This window comes from Bombus vancouverensis, chromosome 8 (genome assembly GCF_051014615.1).
Source record: "Bombus vancouverensis nearcticus chromosome 8, iyBomVanc1_principal, whole genome shotgun sequence".
NCBI lineage: Eukaryota > Metazoa > Arthropoda > Insecta > Hymenoptera > Apidae > Bombus > Bombus vancouverensis.
The window spans coordinates 12,567,209-12,589,537 of NC_134918.1; the positions used below are offsets into that span (position 1 = coordinate 12,567,209).

The 22,329-nt window shown below is 34.8% G+C and overlaps 1 protein-coding gene and 1 non-coding gene across 2 annotated transcripts in view; one reads left to right on the plus strand and one right to left on the minus strand.

The window, feature by feature from the left end:
* The window catches only part of LOC117155847 (uncharacterized), a 149,215-nt gene that overhangs the window by 114,386 nt on the left and 12,500 nt on the right, over positions 1–22,329 (plus strand). The window contains exons 4-8 of the mRNA XM_076620675.1: positions 1,956–2,128; positions 10,677–10,841; positions 18,054–18,937; positions 19,503–19,889; positions 21,666–21,846. Of these exons, the coding sequence (XP_076476790.1) occupies positions 1,956–2,128; positions 10,677–10,841; positions 18,054–18,937; positions 19,503–19,889; positions 21,666–21,846 (1,790 nt within the window). The remainder of the gene's footprint in view (positions 1–1,955; positions 2,129–10,676; positions 10,842–18,053; positions 18,938–19,502; positions 19,890–21,665; positions 21,847–22,329) is intronic.
* TRNAE-UUC (transfer RNA glutamic acid (anticodon UUC)) lies at positions 22,223–22,294 on the minus strand. Its single transcript has one exon. It is a non-coding gene; the product is annotated as a tRNA-Glu (tRNA).

Sequence of the window (22,329 nt, forward strand, 5' to 3'; positions counted from 1 at the left end):
AATAGATTCCGGCTCAGGGATGAAATGGAATTTTTTATTTTAAATGGTCCAATTCTCGCCAAAGGACCAGCTATCGGTATTCCAGCAGAGGTTTCGATTCAAAATTTTCGGGTACAGTGATTGACTTCGCTATTTTGTAATATTTCTCTTTTTAAAGTAAATGGAAAATAAAACTAAAAAGTACATGTACTGCTGTAAAAAGAGAAGTACAATGACCTTCGAAAATATAAAAAAATGTTCGTTTCTTTATTAACTAAAAGTGTACAATTCTTTCCAAAATATGGCAAACGTCGATTTTTATTAACAGAGGTGTTGCTCTGGCTTTCATTTTAGTATCGAATTGAATACGTGATAATAAATTCTACGATTATTGGCAATCCACGCAATAGAGAACGCGTTAATAAAGGAGTGATTAAGTCCAGAACGTACATTAAGATTTAATTGATCGTCGGGAAAAAACGGGAAATTGTAGGTATCTTTAATATATTGCAACCGATTCGTAAAAGCGGTTCTACATTTTTCAACTGTTAATAGAAAATCCTAGTTAATAGAAAATAATAATTTTAAAAGCCTATGCGTTGTTTATATTATTCGCTGTATAGTATAACTTATAAAATATTTTAGCGTAATAATAAATATTCCAAATATAATGAAGGATAAAAACGACGAGTAAACTTAAGATATTCGGGTTGTAAAAATAACAAAGTAATAAAATGGAAGATAGTACAATTTCTAAAAGAACTGTCTCTGTATTGTGTCAATACTTCATAATTCAGTCGTATAAATTTTATATTCCAAAACACCATGCAATAAGCATTACGTGTCTGCCATATTAAGAAATAATATAAACATGTTATCAAACGGCAACACTCTCGGCAACATAAACTCTTTATTATAATTTTGTATGAACTTAATCAAAATATTATTCGTAAACATAAAATAAAATATGATACACCGCCTATTTTTTGCATCATATCGTGCAAATTTACAAAAATTCAATTTGTATTTCCAAGAAATTTCATAAAAATAATTAACATTTCTATTACACAGAAATTGCCGGAAAGTAGCATAAGAAAATTTCGAAGCAACAAATCGGGCAGTATCGATCATTGGTCGAACCCGACTGTAAATGCAAATTCGCAATTTTACCGGTTGAATCAGCCAGAAATTAGACGTACCGGAGTTAGATTGGATTCGAGATGACGGAAATAGAGGCAGCAAATCAAAGGAACAGGATTATAGCAGTAGCAATGAAGGATAAAATTGCTGGAATCGACTGAACGAAAGAGTTTCTTAAGATTTACCTTAATTTTTCCTCAACAACTTCCTCAATTTCGACAAATTGTTCCAACGAATTACTTTCGCTGTTCCCATTTACAATCGGAGTCATACTTCTGCAAAAATTGTGTCAGTTATGACAAATAACCTCTTTGAGATTTATCACATTCAGAGAAGTTACTCGGTTTTTGTAGATATGCAAATGGATTTGTTTTGTTTGATCTACTGTATTTTATGTTTGCAAATAAATATATTTAATTAATAAATAATATTATTGTGTAATACAATAATATTTATAATACATATATATATAATAGTAATAATAATATTTATTGTTTAAAGTATAATCTATGTTTAATTTGATAGATAACTGTTTAAAAAAGAATTGAATTGAACAGCTGTTCTTCGAATGATATAAATTACGAACATAAATAATTTTCAAATACATTGTTAGTGCATTTATTCCTAATGACCATTATATTTAGACAGAACTTTGAAATACATTGTTAGTGCATTTATTAGAACTTAGGCAGAACTTAATGAACATAATAACTTATAAAAGCTAACGTTAATTTTCCACAAAATTGCTTGTTTAATAGATACTGCCTTGCGCATAGTTGGGCAGAATATCTACTCTCTCGTGGTAACGCTATAATTTCCATGAAAATCTGTTACAGACGGTGGCGTGGTGGGTGGTTCGAGAGCTGGACCGGTGGTGACTCCCCATACATTGGAGTTGACACCACGTGGTAGAGTTTTGCTGCAACTTGCACCGCCCGAAACTGCTCGAGCGTATTTGCCGCCGGAATATCGACCGGGTCGCGTATATTCGGACACCGATTCAGAAAAGGTACGCATTGCTAATTAGGCGCTGCTTTAACATCATGCAGGGTTAATTAGCAGAACAACTGATTCGAGAAGCCAGGCGTTTTCGTGCTTGTATATTAATTATCATTAACCATGTTTATGTATTAATTATTCATTGTTAGACATATTAATTATCAGGCATGCTTCTATATTAATTATTAATTGAGACCCGGTGAAACGTATTTTGACGGTTAATTGGAGATACGAGTCTGAGAACGAATGTGAGGTATAACAAAATAGGTGAGACGTGGATAAGGTAAATAGCGAATATATGTGGAGAAAAATACACGACAAGCTTAGGTTTGAGTAGATTTTTATCGAAATAAATAATCATTTCTAATGATGAGTTACTAATGAATGAGTTTTAATGATGAGATGTTAGATGCTATTTGTATATATTTTACTCATAAACAATAGATGCAAATTTTTTTACAACGTAACGGTACAGTAACGTTTTCAGAAAACGTTTTCGTTTCAAATACAAAAGTTTATGTTTCTAACGCAATTGACATGACGGAACTAGCAACTATTCCAGGACTCAGTTCAGAAAATATGCATTCAAATAAAAAGTTAGAGAGACAATTACTTTATTTGATAGCTAAATAATAAAATATTTCGAGGATAAATTTTGTGTTTATCAGAATAATGTAATGAATAATTACCTCAATATAACATTTATATATGTAATGCATTAATAAATAATTATTTCAAAATAATTATCATATTAAAAATTAGAAAGTACCTATCTACATACATATCAGAAAAATTAAAAACTTATACCTACAAATGAAAACTATATTTTCTCACCTCTTAAATGAAACATAGTAGCTAAAAAAAGAAATATATTAATATAAGATAAAAGGAGGGACTATCCTGGTAGATTCGAAGATGTAATTTCGACAAATGCGCAATATTTTATAAGAAACAATATTAGTTCAGATATTTGTTGGTCAATGTAACGTATGCAATCCAAAAATCAAATCAAACAATAGTTCGCAATATATTAACTATCAAAATTATTCTTCTAAAGAAGATAGGAAGTATGAATTAACAGGTCAAATGACCAGTTTCAATATTTAATTTACATTCATCATTATTTCTTTTTCTTTTGTTCATCTAACTTTACATAAATTCTTATATTATCTGATTAATCAATTTCTCAATTTCTGTTAGTGCAATATGCAAGTAGTACAAATGTCCGATATCTACTTAAAAAGATGACAGAACGATATCACACCGCTATGTAATACATAATTAACGAAATTAATTAGCCATTTAAGCGTAACGTCTTTCAACAGAGGCACACGTCGCGTGTCAAGCCAGGTTCTTAAAATGTCGTAATTAAGCTCCATTCACGCGGTCCAATTTCCTCTTGCTCGTGTCACTTAAATCGTGCTTTGAATTTCTTGACCGGACATTTTTCCATGAATAGGCCGCGTTTCATTCGAAATGAAACAAACACGGTCGTAATTCGTGCCAACCGATAATTAATCGTAGCCAAGATGTAAATGCCCTTTCACCTACGATTCCAGTACCATACGAAATTTCGTCGTGGAACGCGAAACACTGATGCAAACACAGACGAATCCCGACGAACGCGACAAACGAATCAGCGTGCAAATTGTGTATCGGGAAATTAGCGGTGTATCTTCTTTCTTTTCGCCCGCATTCGCGGTTTCACACGCAGCCGTGATGTATACGCGCGAGCGCGTGAAATATTTAATTTGACAAGGAACCGAGGGATGCAGGCGGTTCAAGGATTTTATCAATTTGATCGAATTAAATGGCAGCGGAGAGATACGTCGGAAAATATTGTGATATAGAACCTAGCTAGAATAATTATTATTACCACCAATTAAAGTCACACGTGTGGACAATGTTGTATGAAATATTCGCGTTTTAGGAGCGTGATGGAATACCGTGGATAATCGCACATTTCGACAAATTAAATTTTATGAAATTTTGTTTTAATACAGTTACACAGTGTGTCCGAGAGTTTGAGAGACAAATTTTATATGTGTATTCTATGGGTCTAACAAAATAAAAAAAATATTACATAAACATGAATGATTTAAAGTTCGTTTAATATCTGGTTATATTTTCGTGGCTAACACGCGTATATAAAGCAATTATCTCTTTATTTCGTATTAAAAAGAAGGAAACTGTATTGTAATAACTTTTCTCCTTTTTATATGTATATATATGTCGGAGATGAAAGGACATCGAAGCCTCCCCTTTGGAACTTCGGGATAATCCCCTAACACCGTAATCTAGATTCTATCATAGGCGTAATTAAACAATTGTCGTCCTTCGATCCGATTGTATTTGTTCGAGATTTGCGATAATGAGCTTGGGCTCGAGGCGACAGCCAGTCGCCGAACGTAGCCGCGGTCACGGGATAGAGGCTTTGTTTAACAAAGGTACGGAGTAATTCTATAGCTCCCCTTAAAAGAAATATTTGTAGCGGCACGCGACAGTAAACATTCCAACGGTTTCTGTCCCGTGGCTCGCCACACGCAGATCCTATTCTTCGGGTATGTTGGTTACCAGATGCCGACGCGTCTCCACAGTACGTGATCAACTAGCCCGAGGGCCGTTATAAACACTAAGATCTAGTTACCTAAAGTCCTTCAAACAGACAAACAGTCTTTGTCCCAACTACGGGAAGATAGGGGAGACCTATTTTTTCAACAAACGACGTCTCCTACTGGAAACTTTCCTTCGAGGGCGGTTAGCATCTTTTTCTAACTACCGATATGGAGATTGACCAATTAGTAGCAACGTCAATTTCCCTTACTTTCTGAACGAAGTCTATCCTCGACGAATCCGATGATCTCGTGTCCTTAGGCACACCCCATTATAGTTTTCCTCTGTGGCATCATCGGAACGGGGAAGTCATTCCCTCTCGCGATCTCACCGGCTAAAGAGTAACGTCTTTACGATCAGCAATTATTCAGACTTAGATTTCGTGAGAACGTTCATCTATCATCCCATTGACCGCGGATTCGTTATCGAACCTGAGACCATTGTCACTAGTGTCGCGAGCGCCTAACCGCCGTGGTTGATTGTCGAATCTGTGTTATCCATACTTGTGTTAATAAACCGTATATTTGTTATACCGCAACGACGATGGCTAATTTCAATGAAGATTCATCGAACACCCACAACCCTATCCTCAACGCCACCCCGACATATATATATTTTTTTTTTTTTTTGTCTCTTCAATGTCGTTATTTAATCAAATTCCATCCGTTAGCTGAGTTTCTGCTTGGTATAAAACATTTTATTTGCTCGTAAAGCGTTGGATCAGGGATCGTGACGTGTATTAAATTGCTAAACTCGGTGTTTGAGGTGCGTAAAAAAACGAAAATGCAATTAAAGCTCTGTTGAAAGAGCGCGTGTCGAAAAAGCACGGAAAATTTAATCTACATTATTATACAAATAGGGTATTCTAGTAACCTTACTCTGGTAGAATACTCTATTAACAAATAGCGTAGCTTTTTTAGCGTAATTTATTTTCCGTAATTTATTTTAGCGTAATTTATTTTCCTCGTGGATTATTTTCTTGCCAATATTTTTTTTCCATTAACATGTGTATAATGTCATATACCTATTTTAATTTTAATTTCGATTTCATTCAATTAAAACTTCGCTATCAGTCAAAACAAATTCATTCTTCCTTAAATATAAATTTCTCGACATATATAAGGAACGATAAATATATTGTTTATTATTAATTATTATACTATTTAGCATAATGTATATTATTTAAAGCATAATATACGTTTATTTTGATAGATAACTGCCCAAAGGGAAATTCAATTGAACATTGAATTGAACAGATCTGTTGTTCGATAATTATTAATAAGGTTGTGTAGCTTTCTGATTGTAATAAATTTACGTGACTTTAGTATTTAATTAGTCTGAGAATTATTAATAATTAATTCATTACGGTTATAATTCTCTTTACGTAAGTAAGTTTTCAATGTAACGTTAATAGAAAACATCTTTTCCATGATTAATTATATACATAAACTATCTATTAATTTTTATTCGTAATGTTAATTGTAGATCACGGATTATTTACCGGATTAAGAATTTCGTGTTATTGTTCTCACTCAATGGTTTTTAATACTTTCTCCACGATCCATTCATATTGATATTACGATTTCTGATGATGATATACGTATAGTTTTCCACTAGCATGATTTTCTTGTTAACAACACCGTTTCTCTTTTACGAAAACAGCCAGCTCGAGTTTCATTGATTTTATTGCAACAGTTTCGTGGTAAACAATTTCCAATCAAGACTACATCCCACGTAAAAAAGAGCAGTTACACAGTCTACCTCAATAATTGTAGTACAATCAGAAAGAATGTGATTCCTCGTGCAAACAGAAATAGAAAATACAAAATAAAGCAAAAACGAAATTTTATTTATCAGAAGATCGCTACATATTCCAAACAGAACATTTGGTATACTCGTCCTTCTCGAACTACGTTTCTCTTTTTTTATAGCTCGGATTCCCATTTTGGGGAGGCTGATGATCGTCAGGAGGGTCGTGAAATGTTTTCTAGCGGATTGGCAGAATTATTTTCGGTGGTAATTATTTCTATACGAAATTACACCAGTAAGGTTTTTTACGTTTAATTATTTCAATGTCGTTACAGTACAATATTGTATTAATAGTTCAAATAATGTATTGTTTGTACATATTTCATAATGAAATAAAAGTGACTCAAGCTGCATTCTGATGGGATGGTACCTAATTCTTCGTGGCAAAATTAAAACATTCAGTACATTTAAAAAATTATGAAATGCTTATCGACATCTACTGTATTATATTTATAATCTGTATAACACGTGTTATATCATACAATCATTGGTTAAATGAAAAATATTTCGAACATTTTCCAATGAAGACACTTTTCGAAAAAAGTCAAGGGTGAAATTTCTTTTAAACTCCCAACGACATAGTTTAAACTACAGAGGATTAAAAAATATGGGAAATGTTCACGCGTGTTAAATATTCCATATTATTTATTTTTGATTATTTGTCACAACGAGTCTTCAGTAATTTCTTAAACCTTCACTAGAGTAAATCTTAATTCACTTTTGACGAATAGAAAGTTTTCTTTACAAAATTCGTAAATGCTTTTTTTTGCAAATATTAAGAAAGAAGGAAAATTCGTACATTGTTTCGTTATAATAAAAACGATCTTATATTTACCTATAATATAGTGCCACAAAAGAGAGTAAAAATAGAGAGAAAATATTAAACTATCCTGTCTCGAAAAAGGTTGGAAAACATTACTCTACAGCAGAACGTCACGTGGAAGAATTTTATTTTAGTTCACATTTCCAATATGTTTTTACACGAGAAGAAACATCCCTCTGTCGGTACGAGCTATCAACCAACGCGACCAACAAAGACACCCTGTATACGGATGAGAATGTAGAAACGCTCGAAGTTTATTTATTGTACCCGCCGTTTATTTTCCCTTTAATCTGCACGAGATAAATACCGGCTAGCTGAAACAACGGACTTCTGTCCAGTAGCAGACAGGAAAGGAAAGAATACCGGGAAAGAGGGAGGTAGAGGGTGGGAAAAGAAACGAAGGAAAAAGATACAGAGGCGTCGAGAGACGCGGGCGTATTTAGTTAGGCGATGCAGCGGCAGAAAAAAGATTTAACGATCGGCTCGTTAATTACGCGAATAAAGTGCACGTGAAATTGTCTGATTGCGTTAATTACGGACTGTCGTGAAATTGAAACCTTGACGCTTCTCCGCGATATTACGTTTGACCAGTTTATCCTTGCTTTTCTATTATTATTTTTTGATTTTTGGAAAGAAAGAACATCTTTTTCCTTTTCGTTGTGAGATACAACGAAAAATCCAATAAGGTTAAATTGATTAAGATTAAATAAAATTAAATGAAAAAAAAACACAGTATGAGAAATATTAATAATATAATACCATAATTGTGTATTATTAAGATAGTATATAAGAAGATCAGTAAGAAAGCAAAAGAACGAAAGACCACTTACTTGCGATTTATAAAAAATTTAGTAGACCAGTTGAGAGGAGATTTTTGACAATCACGAGACCGAGCTTCGATGTCGACTACTAATTGTAATGAAATTTGATTAAATGGACAGTTCCATGTAATTTTAACGGGGGCAAAATGTAGGAAACAAACAATTTATTATTGCGATACTTGTCCCGACAAGCCAAGGATGCATCTTGGCAGGTGTTTTATAAATTATCATACAAAAAAATATACAGAAAAAATATTAAAAAATCATATGTTCAAAGATGTAAATATATATAGATTATTAGAGTATAACGTTTTTAAAGTTAATTTTTGTATAATGTCATTTCATGTTACCAAATACTCGTCACATACGCGCAAAATCATCTCGAGTTGTTGCTCCGTCCGACTGAAATGGTCGTTGAGTGTAAAGGGTTAAAATCAGCCACACTGCGTAAACTGTCTCTCATCACAAAACAACTTTCCTTGCACGTGATCTTTTCAATAGTTAGCACTTGGCAACTTCCTCTTTCTCCAGTGAACTTTCCATAAAAGAAGATGCTGGTGTGGTATACAAGAGAAACATTCTCCACTTTGTAAACATATGGTAACACATTCTTTTCACAGACTTTACAGAATTTTAAGCTGTAGTGCAATCTCTATTCTATACGCATATACATATCTGTATATGAAGAGCACAATCTGTAAAATATTTCAAGTAAAGTTTTTCCTGCAATACATATTTAATATATAAAGTATATAATACATATTTCTTTTCACATTCAAACGTTTGATTATCATACTCCTTGTATATATATTCTTCACTCGGTTTATAGTACTCAGTTCATCATTGGACGTACAAGTGATGAAGAAATCATTGACAGAGTTAATTTCGTTTCTGTAAGCAGTATTCAATATAGTAAGTATAATGCAGTTAGAAGCATTCATAGCAATAAAAAAAATCGAGCAAATGATACGAAGCACGAAAGAAAATAATTCTAGGGAACTATTCGTTTACACAAAAAATTTGTTACAAAAAAGATTGCGAAGCTAGATTACAAGACCAAACAGAACATGACTTGTACAGACGTATAAGTGCAGTTTATGTTTAATTATCGAAAAAATTTAATTACCTGGTTCTTCCGTATTTGATTACTTCGGATAATCAAAGTCCTATTACATTAATTTCTATCTCTGCGTTTGTGTTCCTAAAAATATAAACTTGCGAAAATACATTTTTTTTTTTATTTGGAAGAATTCTACAATTAATTCTCATTGGGAATTATAAGTAAATTATTCTGGCGTGGTTCTATGTCGTGTTTAATAAGTGTTTATCGTTTGTTTGATTCTAGTTGCGAAAATACGCGCAGTCTATTGATCAGTATATTTTCCCAAGCGACTTAATTCCATCCTAAACCTCCTTTCCCTCAAGAACCTTTTACTGTCAAAGATTATCCCTTATTTAATCTTACAGAAATCTGACAAAAAACAGGATCTCTGATAATCCGATAGTCTTATCAAGTCAAAAGTAATTAAAAATACGCGAAGTCAAGCATGATGAAAGACATTTCGTATCGGTAGAAACGACGAACCTAGCTCGTTATCACGCGGAAACGAATTCGCAATTTCATCGCGAGGACGACGAAAAGTACAGGTCTATACCAATACCATCCTCGCTACATACCATGTTTATGGGAATCTGTGCGCGTGGAATATCCAACGTTGATCACGTACGTGTTAAAAAAGATGCAACATGGGCTGGGAATTCTGTTTTTCGCAGATAGAAATCGCTCTTGTGTTTTACGATCATCCTCTTCTCTCAATTCCATGATCATTTTCACGAAGAATAAAATTTGATGGCTCTTTTACAACGAGATACTAGAAGGGAATATTTTGGCAACAGTTTTTCAAACAGTGAATTTTATAGTTATTATACAGTTGAAATAGCATAGTCAGCATTTTATCATATTTCGCAGTATGTTGTAATACTTGAAGTTTCAAGTGTTTCGTAATCTTTGAAATAAAAACGTTATACAGACTGTTGCAAAATAGTGTCCAAATATTTTAGATTGTGTGAAATAAATAAAGAGGCGTGGAATAAAGAGGATCATAAAACTTCTGCTTTTTTTCAGTTACGAAACGGTAGATGAGATACTTTAACCAAAGAGAACAGAGTTCCTGTTAAAGGATTAAATTGACCAAAACTCCACTTTCTTTATCTATACTTTTAATTATTTAAGTACAAGAAATGTTAGATGAATTTGTAAATGACTATGGTCATTAAAGTCGTTATATGCTTCCACGTTTACATATTCTCCGTTTGAAAGTTGAAATTATTTTCTCATATTAGTCACGTACATTTTCAAAACTATTTATTTGTCAGACTTTATCTAGCTTAGCTTGGTGTAACCTGCAAAACTGTATAATATTCAGTTTTCTCCTTTTATCTCTTGAACAGCATTACGAGGTAAGCTTCACATGGAATTCCGGTGCTTTCAGATGTGGATGTACTCGCTGGGAAGGGCATTATTGGACACGACCCCGAGAGTCGCTGCACTGACAGGAACGGTTTCCGTTTCACCCTCGTCGGCACTTCAGTCCGTTTTAGCCGCCATGACGGAACCCGATCCACGAAGACGAGCTTCCTTGATGAATCTGCTAGACGTAAGTCTGTAAATCTAGCTGAAATTGTTTTTTGCTTTCCTCTTTTCTTTCCTGTACTCGAGATCTTTTGTGAAGATCGACTGTTTGCATCCTCGCTTCTTAAATCCTTTCATATGAAAAGTGAGTTTGCCTTCATATGAAAGCTGATGTAACGTAGCCAGAGGAATGAAAAGGAACGTTTCTTTTTTACTTTCTACGTATCTGATAACTTTTTCTAAATACAATTATGAAATTTGTATAGTTGTGTAAAAGTGTATAGTTCCTATTAATAATCCTTTCTTTTCAATATCATTTATTTTTCTGATATGGGGTTGAAAAAAATAATAATAAGCTAGAAAAAAGACACCTATTTAATAGTATTTACTGCTAATTTTTTTTTTTTTTTATTTGGTATTTTATTTTTACAGTCAATTCTCATTGAGAATTATAAGTAAATTATTTTGGCGTAGTACTGTAACTTGGATTATAAGAGTTTATAGTATGTTTGATTCTAGTTGAATCTAATGCTTCAATCTAAAGGGTATTGTCTTTTTAGTCTGCGTATCTGATCCGTCGTGTCAAGTAACTGGGTAACTAATGGGTTTTGGTGGTTGTTAACTCTTATATTATATCTGTTTCTGAACTTGGATATTTCTTCTTTAACTGTGGCTATCTTAAGGTCGTGATGTATTGTTTCGTTGGTAACGTACCAAGGTGCATATATCAAGGATCTTAGAGTTTTTGATTGAAATCGTTGGAGAATTTCTATGTTGGAATTACTCGCTGTTCCCCATAGTTGAATCCCATAGCTCCAAACAGGTTTTAATATGGCTTTATATAGCATTATTTTACTCTACATGTTTAAGTTGGAGCGTCTGCTAAATGATACGAAACTTATTCTACTTGGATCTAACTAGTTACCATATAAATACAATAATAGATGCAATAGTGTACGAATTATTTTACTCAGCCACTGTACACGCAAGATCGCTTAACTCTGTCACTGAGTCACGTCTCACTGTGAATACACGATCCATTATACCAGGTTTTGTCGTGCAACGTGATTCAGGGGACACATCATAATTACGAATGCGATTTATTCGCCGTTTTTGTAAGGTCGAAAATTAATTTTCGTGTCATGGCCAAGAGCAACGGGCGAGACGTTGTGAATCGCGAACGTGGTTGAAGAAGCAGCTGCATCGGAGTTGAATCGGATGCATGCATACGCGCGTTACAAACAAGAGGAAAATGGCTGGCGGCGAGAATAACAATGCAATCTCGTAGCTATAAAACGCAGGGGGGTCTGGTGTTATTGAAATTCACCGGTTATCCTATCCAGCCGAAACTTCGACTCGAGGTTCTTGTTGTCCGTTTGGACGAATCGTGAAACACACGTAGGGCGATTTGTACCGTTTGCATAATTTTATGCAAAGAAGAAGGATTCTGCGGTATACGCTGGGCGAAGCTTATCAGCGATGCAACGGGGTAGTTTCGCGAAACACGAGGCGGAAAGTTTCCAGCGTCCTTGAGTTTTGATAAATGAATCAGTGGTATAACGAGCGAGATGATAAATCTTTTTTTAAAGAGCGAGAACTTTCTTTGTTTTTAATCTCTTGTGCTGTGTCCTATATCTTATTTTAATCCATTTTGGAAACTATAATTCGGGTCATACAAATAAAATATTCAAACACGAAAAGTCTAATTTTTTGTTCTTTTAGAAAATGAGAAATTCCAAGTGAAAGATACATTGTAATTTTATCGCGATCTTTAATGTTATTTCTTTGCAACAGAGACTTTATTTTCGGCGATTTACACAAAAATATTGACTTACATTGAAAATATCATATTAACAAATATTTGTTATCATATAAGGTTCATCCACCTTTAATTGGAAATAAACATTTCTGTATATTACGTTCTGTATATATTATTTCGTTTATCGATGTCAAATATTTGAAAACCAGTTAAATTCTACCCACCTCATATTACTTCTAAAAATAGATACATTATCGAGATATGTAACTAAAATGACTTTGAATAGTATTTGTGTAATATCATTATAGTATAGTTCAATATTAATTGAAGTAAATATTTTGCCGTGGAACAATACAATAATTATAATCAAATACGAAGTTATAATTATGTGAGCAAACCATTTATTTGTTGACACTACATATATAGGGTAACGTGTATCAATGAGAACAGGACAATTATCGTGTTTACCAACAAATGTATTATTCCTTCTACGTAAATGATTCATAATTTTTATTATTGCATTCTGTTTGTGAACCTATTTTTTTTTTTTATTAATTCCATTAATTTTATTTAGTCAAAAATCAACGATAGTTATTATTTATATAATAGCACAATGTGTCAGAGATATTTGAAAATCGATAATAAATTAATAGATATTTAGAAATCATAGTAACATGTACTTAACAATCAAACGTTATTAAAATAAAACATGAACATCTCACAGATTGATATTACAACGATATCCAGCTTATCGAACGTTGAATTTGGACGTGTTACGAAATTAATTTAATTTTATCTAAATTGATTCTATAAATCTGTCATGAAGTGGTAAACATCAAATTGATAAAGTAGATCAATTTTGCTCCTTAATCGTTCATTTAATTACTTATTGATTGCTATTAATACCTTAGGTCTTCTGAAAAAAACAAACACTCTGACATAAGTCTACAGTGATTCTACGCTTGATAACGATACTTGAAACAAACCATGATATCTAAAGAACATGTGTCGTGAAAGCTATTCCAAGCCAACGGAATAGCTTTCATAATAAAAATAATAGAAAGTTTTATTCTCACAATTTCGCTGGTACATATACCTAAATCGTTTTCAATTTTCTCCAGCACAGGATCCTGCTTAATCACCTGCAACAATTTGTACATCTCTTGCTTCGTTTTTACCTCTGTCCTCGTTAATTTCGTTTTAATCGTATCTAACTATGCGAGAAGCTACTCGATCGAATGGCGTCATCGCAAAGGGTTACAGATTATGCAATTAGGTCGATCGCGTCTGACTGCTATCATCGCGCATTGCCGATACAAATTTCATTAATATCGGAGCCGTGAAGGCCAGGGCGATCCGTCGATCGGTATATGGCGAACTCTCTGCAATCGCAAAGAGCACTTGAGCGCTTGCGAAGGCGGACATTCGAGGGCAGCTTTAATTCAATTATATGTCGCGCGAACATAGTGGAGGAGGCGAGTGGGTCGAGCCGACTCTACCAGCTTAATACCTAACACCTAGCCATTCTATGATGGTGTGGGCAATTTCAGTAATCTATGACCTTTCGTTTCGAAGAATAGTAGAGGCAGACGAAAATAATTAAATTCGACCATTTGGTTTTGCGCGCGTGAAACGTGCGTGTTCAAATACAACTTCGACTAGATAGAGCGTTTCCAAAATAATACTATTAACTAGTTTCGTTATTAATATAAAATGAATTTATAAGAATGATCGATTTTGGAAATCGCAGATTTTTAGAAGGAAGCTGTTGTTATAGTTTCTTCACGTAGGTTTGCCTTTCTTCATGATATTTTTTATAATTTAATTTATGCATTGAAAGATTGCTTAGGTAGATAAAAGCATGTTTCTAATCTTCTCCAAGTATTAAATGTACGTTTTGAAAAATATGTATAACTATTTCCCAATTTGGAAGATATCCATAGATTGCTATCTAAGCTACTAGGTTGCCTCGTGTTTCATCCATGAAATAAAATGTTTTTGATTATTTGCACTTTTATTTTTATTTTATAATGCAATTCATATACCGGAAGAAGCCAGCTATTTGGATATAAGAGATAACATACTTAACCCTTTAACCTACAACTATGGGCATAACTCGTATTAGATGAACGGGCATAGCCCATGTGGGGCATAGCCCATGTGGGGCATAGCCCGCATCGGGCATAGCCCGTGTGGGGCATAGTCTGTATCGGGCATAGCCCGTGTGTGACATAGCCCGTGTTGGGCTTAGCCCGTATCCTATAATTCTCATCTATAAGCGTAAAAATATTCTTGAGTGCGCCAATTCAAAGGTCGTATGCATAGCTTAAAAACACCAAGGTGATCAATTTTATAAATTTAAATGTATAAAGGAACGACAATTACAAAAATAATTTATGAAAATGTTTCTTCGAATTTTCAATTACTGACGGTATCTCCTTACAACAAATAAATTTAAAAAAATATGATTCCCTTTTTCAAACGTTGAATACTATGAGATTGGTGTAAAAGACTCATGTGCAAATTTTTTTTTATTATCTAATTTGTACTTTACAATTTGTCCAGCTGGACATTTGGTAAATTTTTCTAACTTAAGTGTCAAATAACATGTGGATAGCTACCCCCAGCGGGATACCATTTTCGAGTTTGACTATTTTATTTCTTTAGTGAGGTGAGTGGGATGTTTTCTTTTTAGTCATCATCTGCAAATGAATACAGTCTGAGTGCCAACCTTAGATTCTCGTACCATACAATTTTCTTAAATGTTTCTCAAAAACTCTATCCTGTTCCTGTAGCAGTGTACGGAAACAGTTCACCATTAATCTTGATTTTTATTTTTAATTCATCAGTCATTCGTTCAACCGTTTAATCTCAATGTATCATCAACTACTACTCGAATATAAAATTGACTATAACTCAATACTATGTATATCAAACAATGAAAAGTTAAAGTATTTTTCATTAGTTTTACAGCGTCCTCGTCTTGTATAAAACACTCGCTATAAATTTCTTCAAGTACTTTGAATCGGTAATTCAAAAACGGCGAAAACGGTCGTGCCAACCCCTTAGTCTGTCGTTAAAAGGGTAAAAATAAATCGTCTTGAATGGACAATAGATTAACGCTGCCGTTTCCGTGGAAGCTGGCCACTTTTAATAAAGCCATTCGTTCAGCTGACCGTAATTCATTGTTTGCACCTGAATAGACCGCGAAATTGATGAAATCCTGTGGCACATAGGGGCGCGAACTTAACCCGCCGCCACCAATTTCAACGAGGATTCCTCGGCTGGCGATGAATCATCCGCTCGGAGGACTCGATCGACCTCGCGGTTCAAATTACCAAGAAAGATTGATCTTTGCTATCCAGGAGAAAAAATGTATGTGATGGAAACAATCTAGCACATTTGTAACTTGGAAAACTGAGCCACCGTAATAGATTATTGCAAAATTCAAAGTCGCATATGTTATTACGTTTTTGGATTTGGAAAATATATCTCGTTCATAGATTAACTGGAATTGACAATGAGGTGAACTAATCTGATGTTAAGGACATTTTTTTTTGTTTGATACTTGGACTTTTCATGTGAGAACTAAATAAGACGCAATATTTTCTGTTTTTATAGTTTCTATAGGGATCTTGACGAAGGTTTTGATATCGACAAGCAATAATAACGCTTAAATCTTCTTAATTGACTATTTACAGTCGCAACAGGCATTACAATGAATTAGAAGCGGTTTTTAATATCGCATATAATTGTTATTAATTCTTTAAAAGCGTAACTCGAGAAAAATTCGGCTAAGCCGTCAAATTATACAGTATTGTACGAGCAACATTTCTTTTTTTCTTATTTTATTTGGTAGAATTTTACGATCAATTTATACTGAGAATTATAAGTACATTATTCTGGTGTGGTACTATAACTTATATAATAAGTGTTTGTAGTATGTTTGATTGTAGTTAAATCTAATGACAACAAGCAACATTTTAAAATGAATATTTTTAAAATTACAATTATTAATATTTATTTCCTATAAGAGATTGAAAATATGCATTTTCTATATCTGACGCAGAAAATCTCGAAAGCAGTGAGACAATTATTTTCTGAATCGTTTATTCTGAAATATTTGTCATCTCGTTATACTGTTAAACGGTTGAATATTTTCTCTTTGTACCATACAATTTAAAATAGTACTAAGAAAACCTAAACTGAAAACCGCTTTCGATCGGTCAAGAACTGCGGATAAACGCACGAAAAAATACAAAGAAGCCCTTTTCGACACCGTCTTTCCGGGTCATTGTCTTCCATAGACAGCCACGTATCCAAGAGTTGGCTTTTGTCGTCGCAGAATAGGAGTACAATGAAGCGATAATAGGTTGGACTTGCGAACCGCTTCCTCGTTGATATCATGGCTCACCGAGTCTACGGAATTTCTTGGGGCCATTGTTCCCCTAAAACTAGTAGATTGTCTGGCAGAGTGGCGGCAATTTCGAAATCGTATCATAATCAGGATACTCGTGCAACACGGTAAACACGCGTGTGCAATTTCATTAAGACCGTGAGACTGAGAGATGTACCTAATAGTATCGTTTTGCGACAACTCCGAAACCTATTAGAGCATCTGACCCAATAGTTTTGTCCCAGTTGTGAATTTCTAACTAGTTCCATTTACCTGAGTTTCACCTTGTGATAGCGAATGATAGTGGCGAGCCTTGATCAATAAACTTCGTTCCATGTATTCCATGATTCTGATGGCACGCACAGTTTAGAGATCTAAGATGATTTAGAATATTTTGGAAGAAGGTAGATTTATTTTAATTTTCCTGAGAACCTGTCCAAGAAAGTCTTCCTCAAGTCCGATTAGATTTTTTCTCATTTTTGTCTGACTTTCTATTCTGTTTTCTATAAATTGAAAGATAGAGACAAAGATTACAGTATTGTGCATGTGTCATCCTGTGTTCTTTCCTTCTTCTTATTTATTTAATTTGTACTTTATAATTTGTCCAGCTGGACGTTTGATAAATAATGATGTGGCACTATATTTTATGCCATCTTCTTTTATTGTATATATGCATGTGCCATATTTTTGCAATAAATAAAATCATTAGCTATATATTATAAATAAAGTCACTTGTTTATTGAGAATTGAACATTACTTATGTAGTATGATTGAGTTTGACAAAAAAGGCACAATATATTTGACTTAACATTAGAAACATCAGACTTGCTTTCTAAGGTCTCTGATATTTCTCTTTATATTTGTTTTTGTTATACCTTAGAGACAATTATCAATCCTACAATTTACTACCATCCTAGACTTGACACAGAAAAACACTTGTCGTCCTTTAAAACTCAAAATCTTACGAAGAAAATAATAATATTTGGCAATTCATTAGTGGCTCAATCTAATCCGACTAGTCTTTCTTTGTATAGAACTGACACTGATTATCCTAACTATATTTATTCTTTCATCTTTTTCAGGTGATCTCCGAATACTGCCGCACTCGTTTACAGTCGAAGCCTTTCACTCATATCGTAATGGATATGTACCGTGAGGTGGTCAAGTCGCCTCAATACACAGCTCGTAAACGCATCACATATCAACACCTAAACCCTGTCCCTCCCCTTCGAAACCCTTCAGACCTTACAGAACACAATCGTCGTCAGACCAACTACCCTCACCAACATCACCATCATCAACCACCATCTCAGCAATCGGATCCTCTTCAATCCATGCATAGTCAAGCCAAAAATCTTCATCAACAACAAGATCGTCAATATCGTTCTACCAATCAGTATAATCCTTCTTGTCCAAGCCAACAACGTTCTCCAACTCGATATCAAGCTCATCAACATCTTCAGATTCAAGAAGTACCTCAACAGGTTCATATACCAAAAGTTCACCACTATCATCATCATCATCCTGCAAAGGGCGCCCTTTTCAAGCTTCAATCGCGAAATTCGCATTCGCATCCGAATTTAACGAGCCTGTGTGGCCAGCAATTACAACCGAACCGACGCCAGGAAGCGGAAGATCAGAGAACACAGTTTCAGTCGCAGTTGAACGTTCAAACGAGTGGACGTAGCGTTGGTCCAGCGATTCAGCATCAACGCCGCCATCATCACTCGAGAACGTATTCACAGCCAATTTATACGAGGCTACAGCATACCAGGAGCAGTGGTAACTTAGCGTCGACCATCGTCAGTGAAAGCAACCCCGGAGGAAACGTTTATAGCGACCCTATTTACGCGTTGCCTGTTAAACCTTTCCTGAGCTCGCAAGACGTCAGAGTAAACGGACTGTCCGTGAAGCCACCTGTCGGACATCGTAACGAGGATGTGTACACAGCTACAACGATAGCAAGGTAGTATTTCTTTTCTTTCTTCTTCTCTCACTTTTATGGCTGTTTTTTATAATGATCCTGGTGATTTACTACCTTGTCCTGAAAAGCACACTCTCGTTACTGTTGCTTTTAGAGGAGATAACGGTCGAGGAGGAAGATACAGTTGCTCGCAAAAGTATTTGAACGCTTAATATTATAGAAACTTTTTATGAACGCAGTGGAGCATTTCTCTGAACGTTGTATTATCCGAACAAAAATTTTGCTAATAAGATATGCCTTTCGCCGTTATAAATACTATTGCCACATGCATGACGTGTTCTTTATATTATATATTATAATGTATATAAAATACATTAAATGTGATAAAATATATTGTATATTATAACAGGGAAAGAAGATAACGAGAATGTGTTTTTTTATGCTGAGGTCATTCTTGTTTGAAAAAAGGCCAATTGGTTTCGTGCAAGAGAAAAGTGTAACTTGACTATTTAGGTTAAATGATGCGTGTAATTTAAAAGAAAATAGGAAATATAATGAAATTGAAAAATATAGAAAAATCCAAATTTGGATGTAATTTGTTACGTAGGCGACCATCTGCGGCCGGATATTCTCAACCAGACATACCCACGTCGTCGACAGAACGGGGACTAGAGGAGGTTTATGGAAGATCTACAGGACGCGTGAATCCGACGTTGCAAAGGCAACACTCAAATCCTCAGCTTCCTAGCAGGGATCAGCAAGACAGTGATTTCGAGCGAATGCCAGAGCAGGGCGTGAAAACGAGTGATCACAGATGTCTGGCCGGCAGGGGGGAGGAGGAACAGACAGTGCAACAACAAAATCCAGTGTCTTCCATGAGAGTCAGAAGTGTTCAGGGGCCACCGAAGCCTCCTCGAATAATCACCACATTGAAGAAGGCGCCATTCTCCGACGTAGAGAGCAGCAAGTCGGAACCACCAGCGAAACCGCCTAGGTAAGTTCCTTCGTTATCGCTGTTACTTACTATGGTGATTATGGGAATTATGCTACAATTAAACATCGATGTCTCGAGTCTCAAGGGAAGAGCTAAAACCTTCGAGTTATGAAGGTTTTGCCTCATCGAGTAACTACCACTGAGAGAGATGAACAAACGAAAATGGCTTAAACACACTTTATAGAAGAATTAATATTTTTCGATGGTAAATCAGATACACAAGATTGAATAAGTGTATTGAATAGGTAAAAGGATAAACATTGGGAAGTTTAATAGATATTTAACATTTAATAGATATACTACGATTAGTATTTGTAACAATACGCGAAAAAAGTTATAACTCAAATTATATTTTATTATATACGTATTACATAGTTCGTATGTAAATAAACCTTATATTAATTATCTATATATAATATCTTCTAACAAATGACTGTTTGCTTTGTAACTCGATGTTCTAAAGTTACATTCTTAAAAAAACTAATTTCCGTATTCAAGCTTTCTTCTAAAGTACACCTTACATAAAGCGTCATCTCTTATTCGATCGAACCATTCTATTCCTACCCTATGTTTACTCTTCCCCACAAAAGCATCAGCGATTAAATACCGCAAAAGGCGTATTCGGAATACCCTAGCGAACCTCCAACTGCCGAACAAAACTTCTTCCCGTCCTGTCCATAACAATTCCAAACAGAACAACCCTCAACATCCCTCCAAGCCTTCATATCAACCTCCACACCGTGTGCTCCTCAATTTCGTTCGCAACTCGGCAAACTACGTTGTGCTGAAAAGCGTTCTCGTAGAAAAACGAGAGATAGAGATAGAGATAGATAGATAGAGAGAGAGAGAGAGAGAGAGAGAGAGAGAGTGAGAGGTGCGAGGTAATCGCGAATCGAGCTGGCTAGGTCTAAAATTTATAACCGGCCAGCGTTAACGCGTCGGAATTTCATCAATCTTCGCGCTAAGACAGGACGTTAAATTGGAACGCGGCAGTCGAACAGTCGTTCGAATATCCCCTTCCAGTCGCATTATTAAGTTTGTCCCGGAATCGCGAGTCCGTGTTAATATATGCTTTCATGCGATCTGGGTCGCGACCTCGGAACAGGCCACCCTCGAAGAGTTATAAGACTGTCGAGGCTCAAAGCAAAGCTCAAAGGGTGCTGTGACGTTCTTCAGGCGGAAACAGAAACGATCTTACCGTAAAAAGGCAATGAACCAAGAGTGCTCATTGATTGCGGATTTTCCGGAACGGTGTCGCGGGTGAATCGAGGTGAAGACGGGATTGTTCAGTTTTTTAGAGTTTTAATCTCTTGACACGCATGTCGGTGTGGAATCGTCCAAAAGCCACGAGAGACGATTAATCATAAGTGCACTGGGCAGATCTCTGTCACGTTACGTACAATTATAATTATATTAAAAGTGGCCTGTCTGTACCCCATTGCATCATCTGTGCAAGGCATGTTTCTAGAAAGCTATCAGGCTGAGAGGCCCTTCAAATTGATGTAGTACTAAATAATACTTAATGGCTTCGAGGACTAAGAAAACTAAATTTTAGAAAAGAGTTTTCCTTGAAGTGGGACCCACTTCGACAAGAGAGATGAAGTAATGTACAGTAGTGCAATTGCAATTTCTTTTTTTTTCTAATCTTATAGATTGGTCTATTTCATTATGTATGTGCACTTTGGACATTTTGAATGTATAGTACGAATTTCTTTGAAACTTATTTTGTTACGCAGCATATATTTACAATACATGTTTTTCTAATACTGGTTTCAGGAATCTGGTAAAGAATGGACCGAGAGCTCGGCGCGGTAAAGCTGTACAAAGAGCACCATCCCGTCTATACAGAACAGTAGGTGGTCCAACGAGATCCTTCAACAAAGCCCAATGCATTGGTCCTGAATTCGTAGTGCGTGCCAATCAGCCACCAAAGACGCTATGTGTTGGCCAAGTAAAGGTAATAACAATATTTTTTTTCTCTATTGTATTTTATTAACAATGCAAACCCCTAATATCGAAATTAGAGCTAGAAATTCTCTAAACCAACGATCAACAGTAAAGATTAAAGTACGTAATTTCTGTCGCAAGAAACAGGAATAGATAATTCAGTATAAATAGTTAAATAGATATAACAGTAAAAGAAAGATTTCCTTATAAAATTTTCGCATTTGAAAGTAGGAAATAAAGAAATAAATTATAAAATATTCTAATTATCAAAATTTAGATTTAATTTCTGTTAATTAAATTAATTTAATTTCTATGATAATTCTAAATATATAAATTCATACAAAAAATTGATAAATATTTAAAGTAAAAAAATAACAAAAATAAATTTCCGGTACCGGGAATCGAACCCGAGCCTCCTGGGTGAAAGCCAGGTATCCTAGCCACTAGACCATACCGGATTCGATAGCTTCTTCCTTAAAATACCAAATCGCCT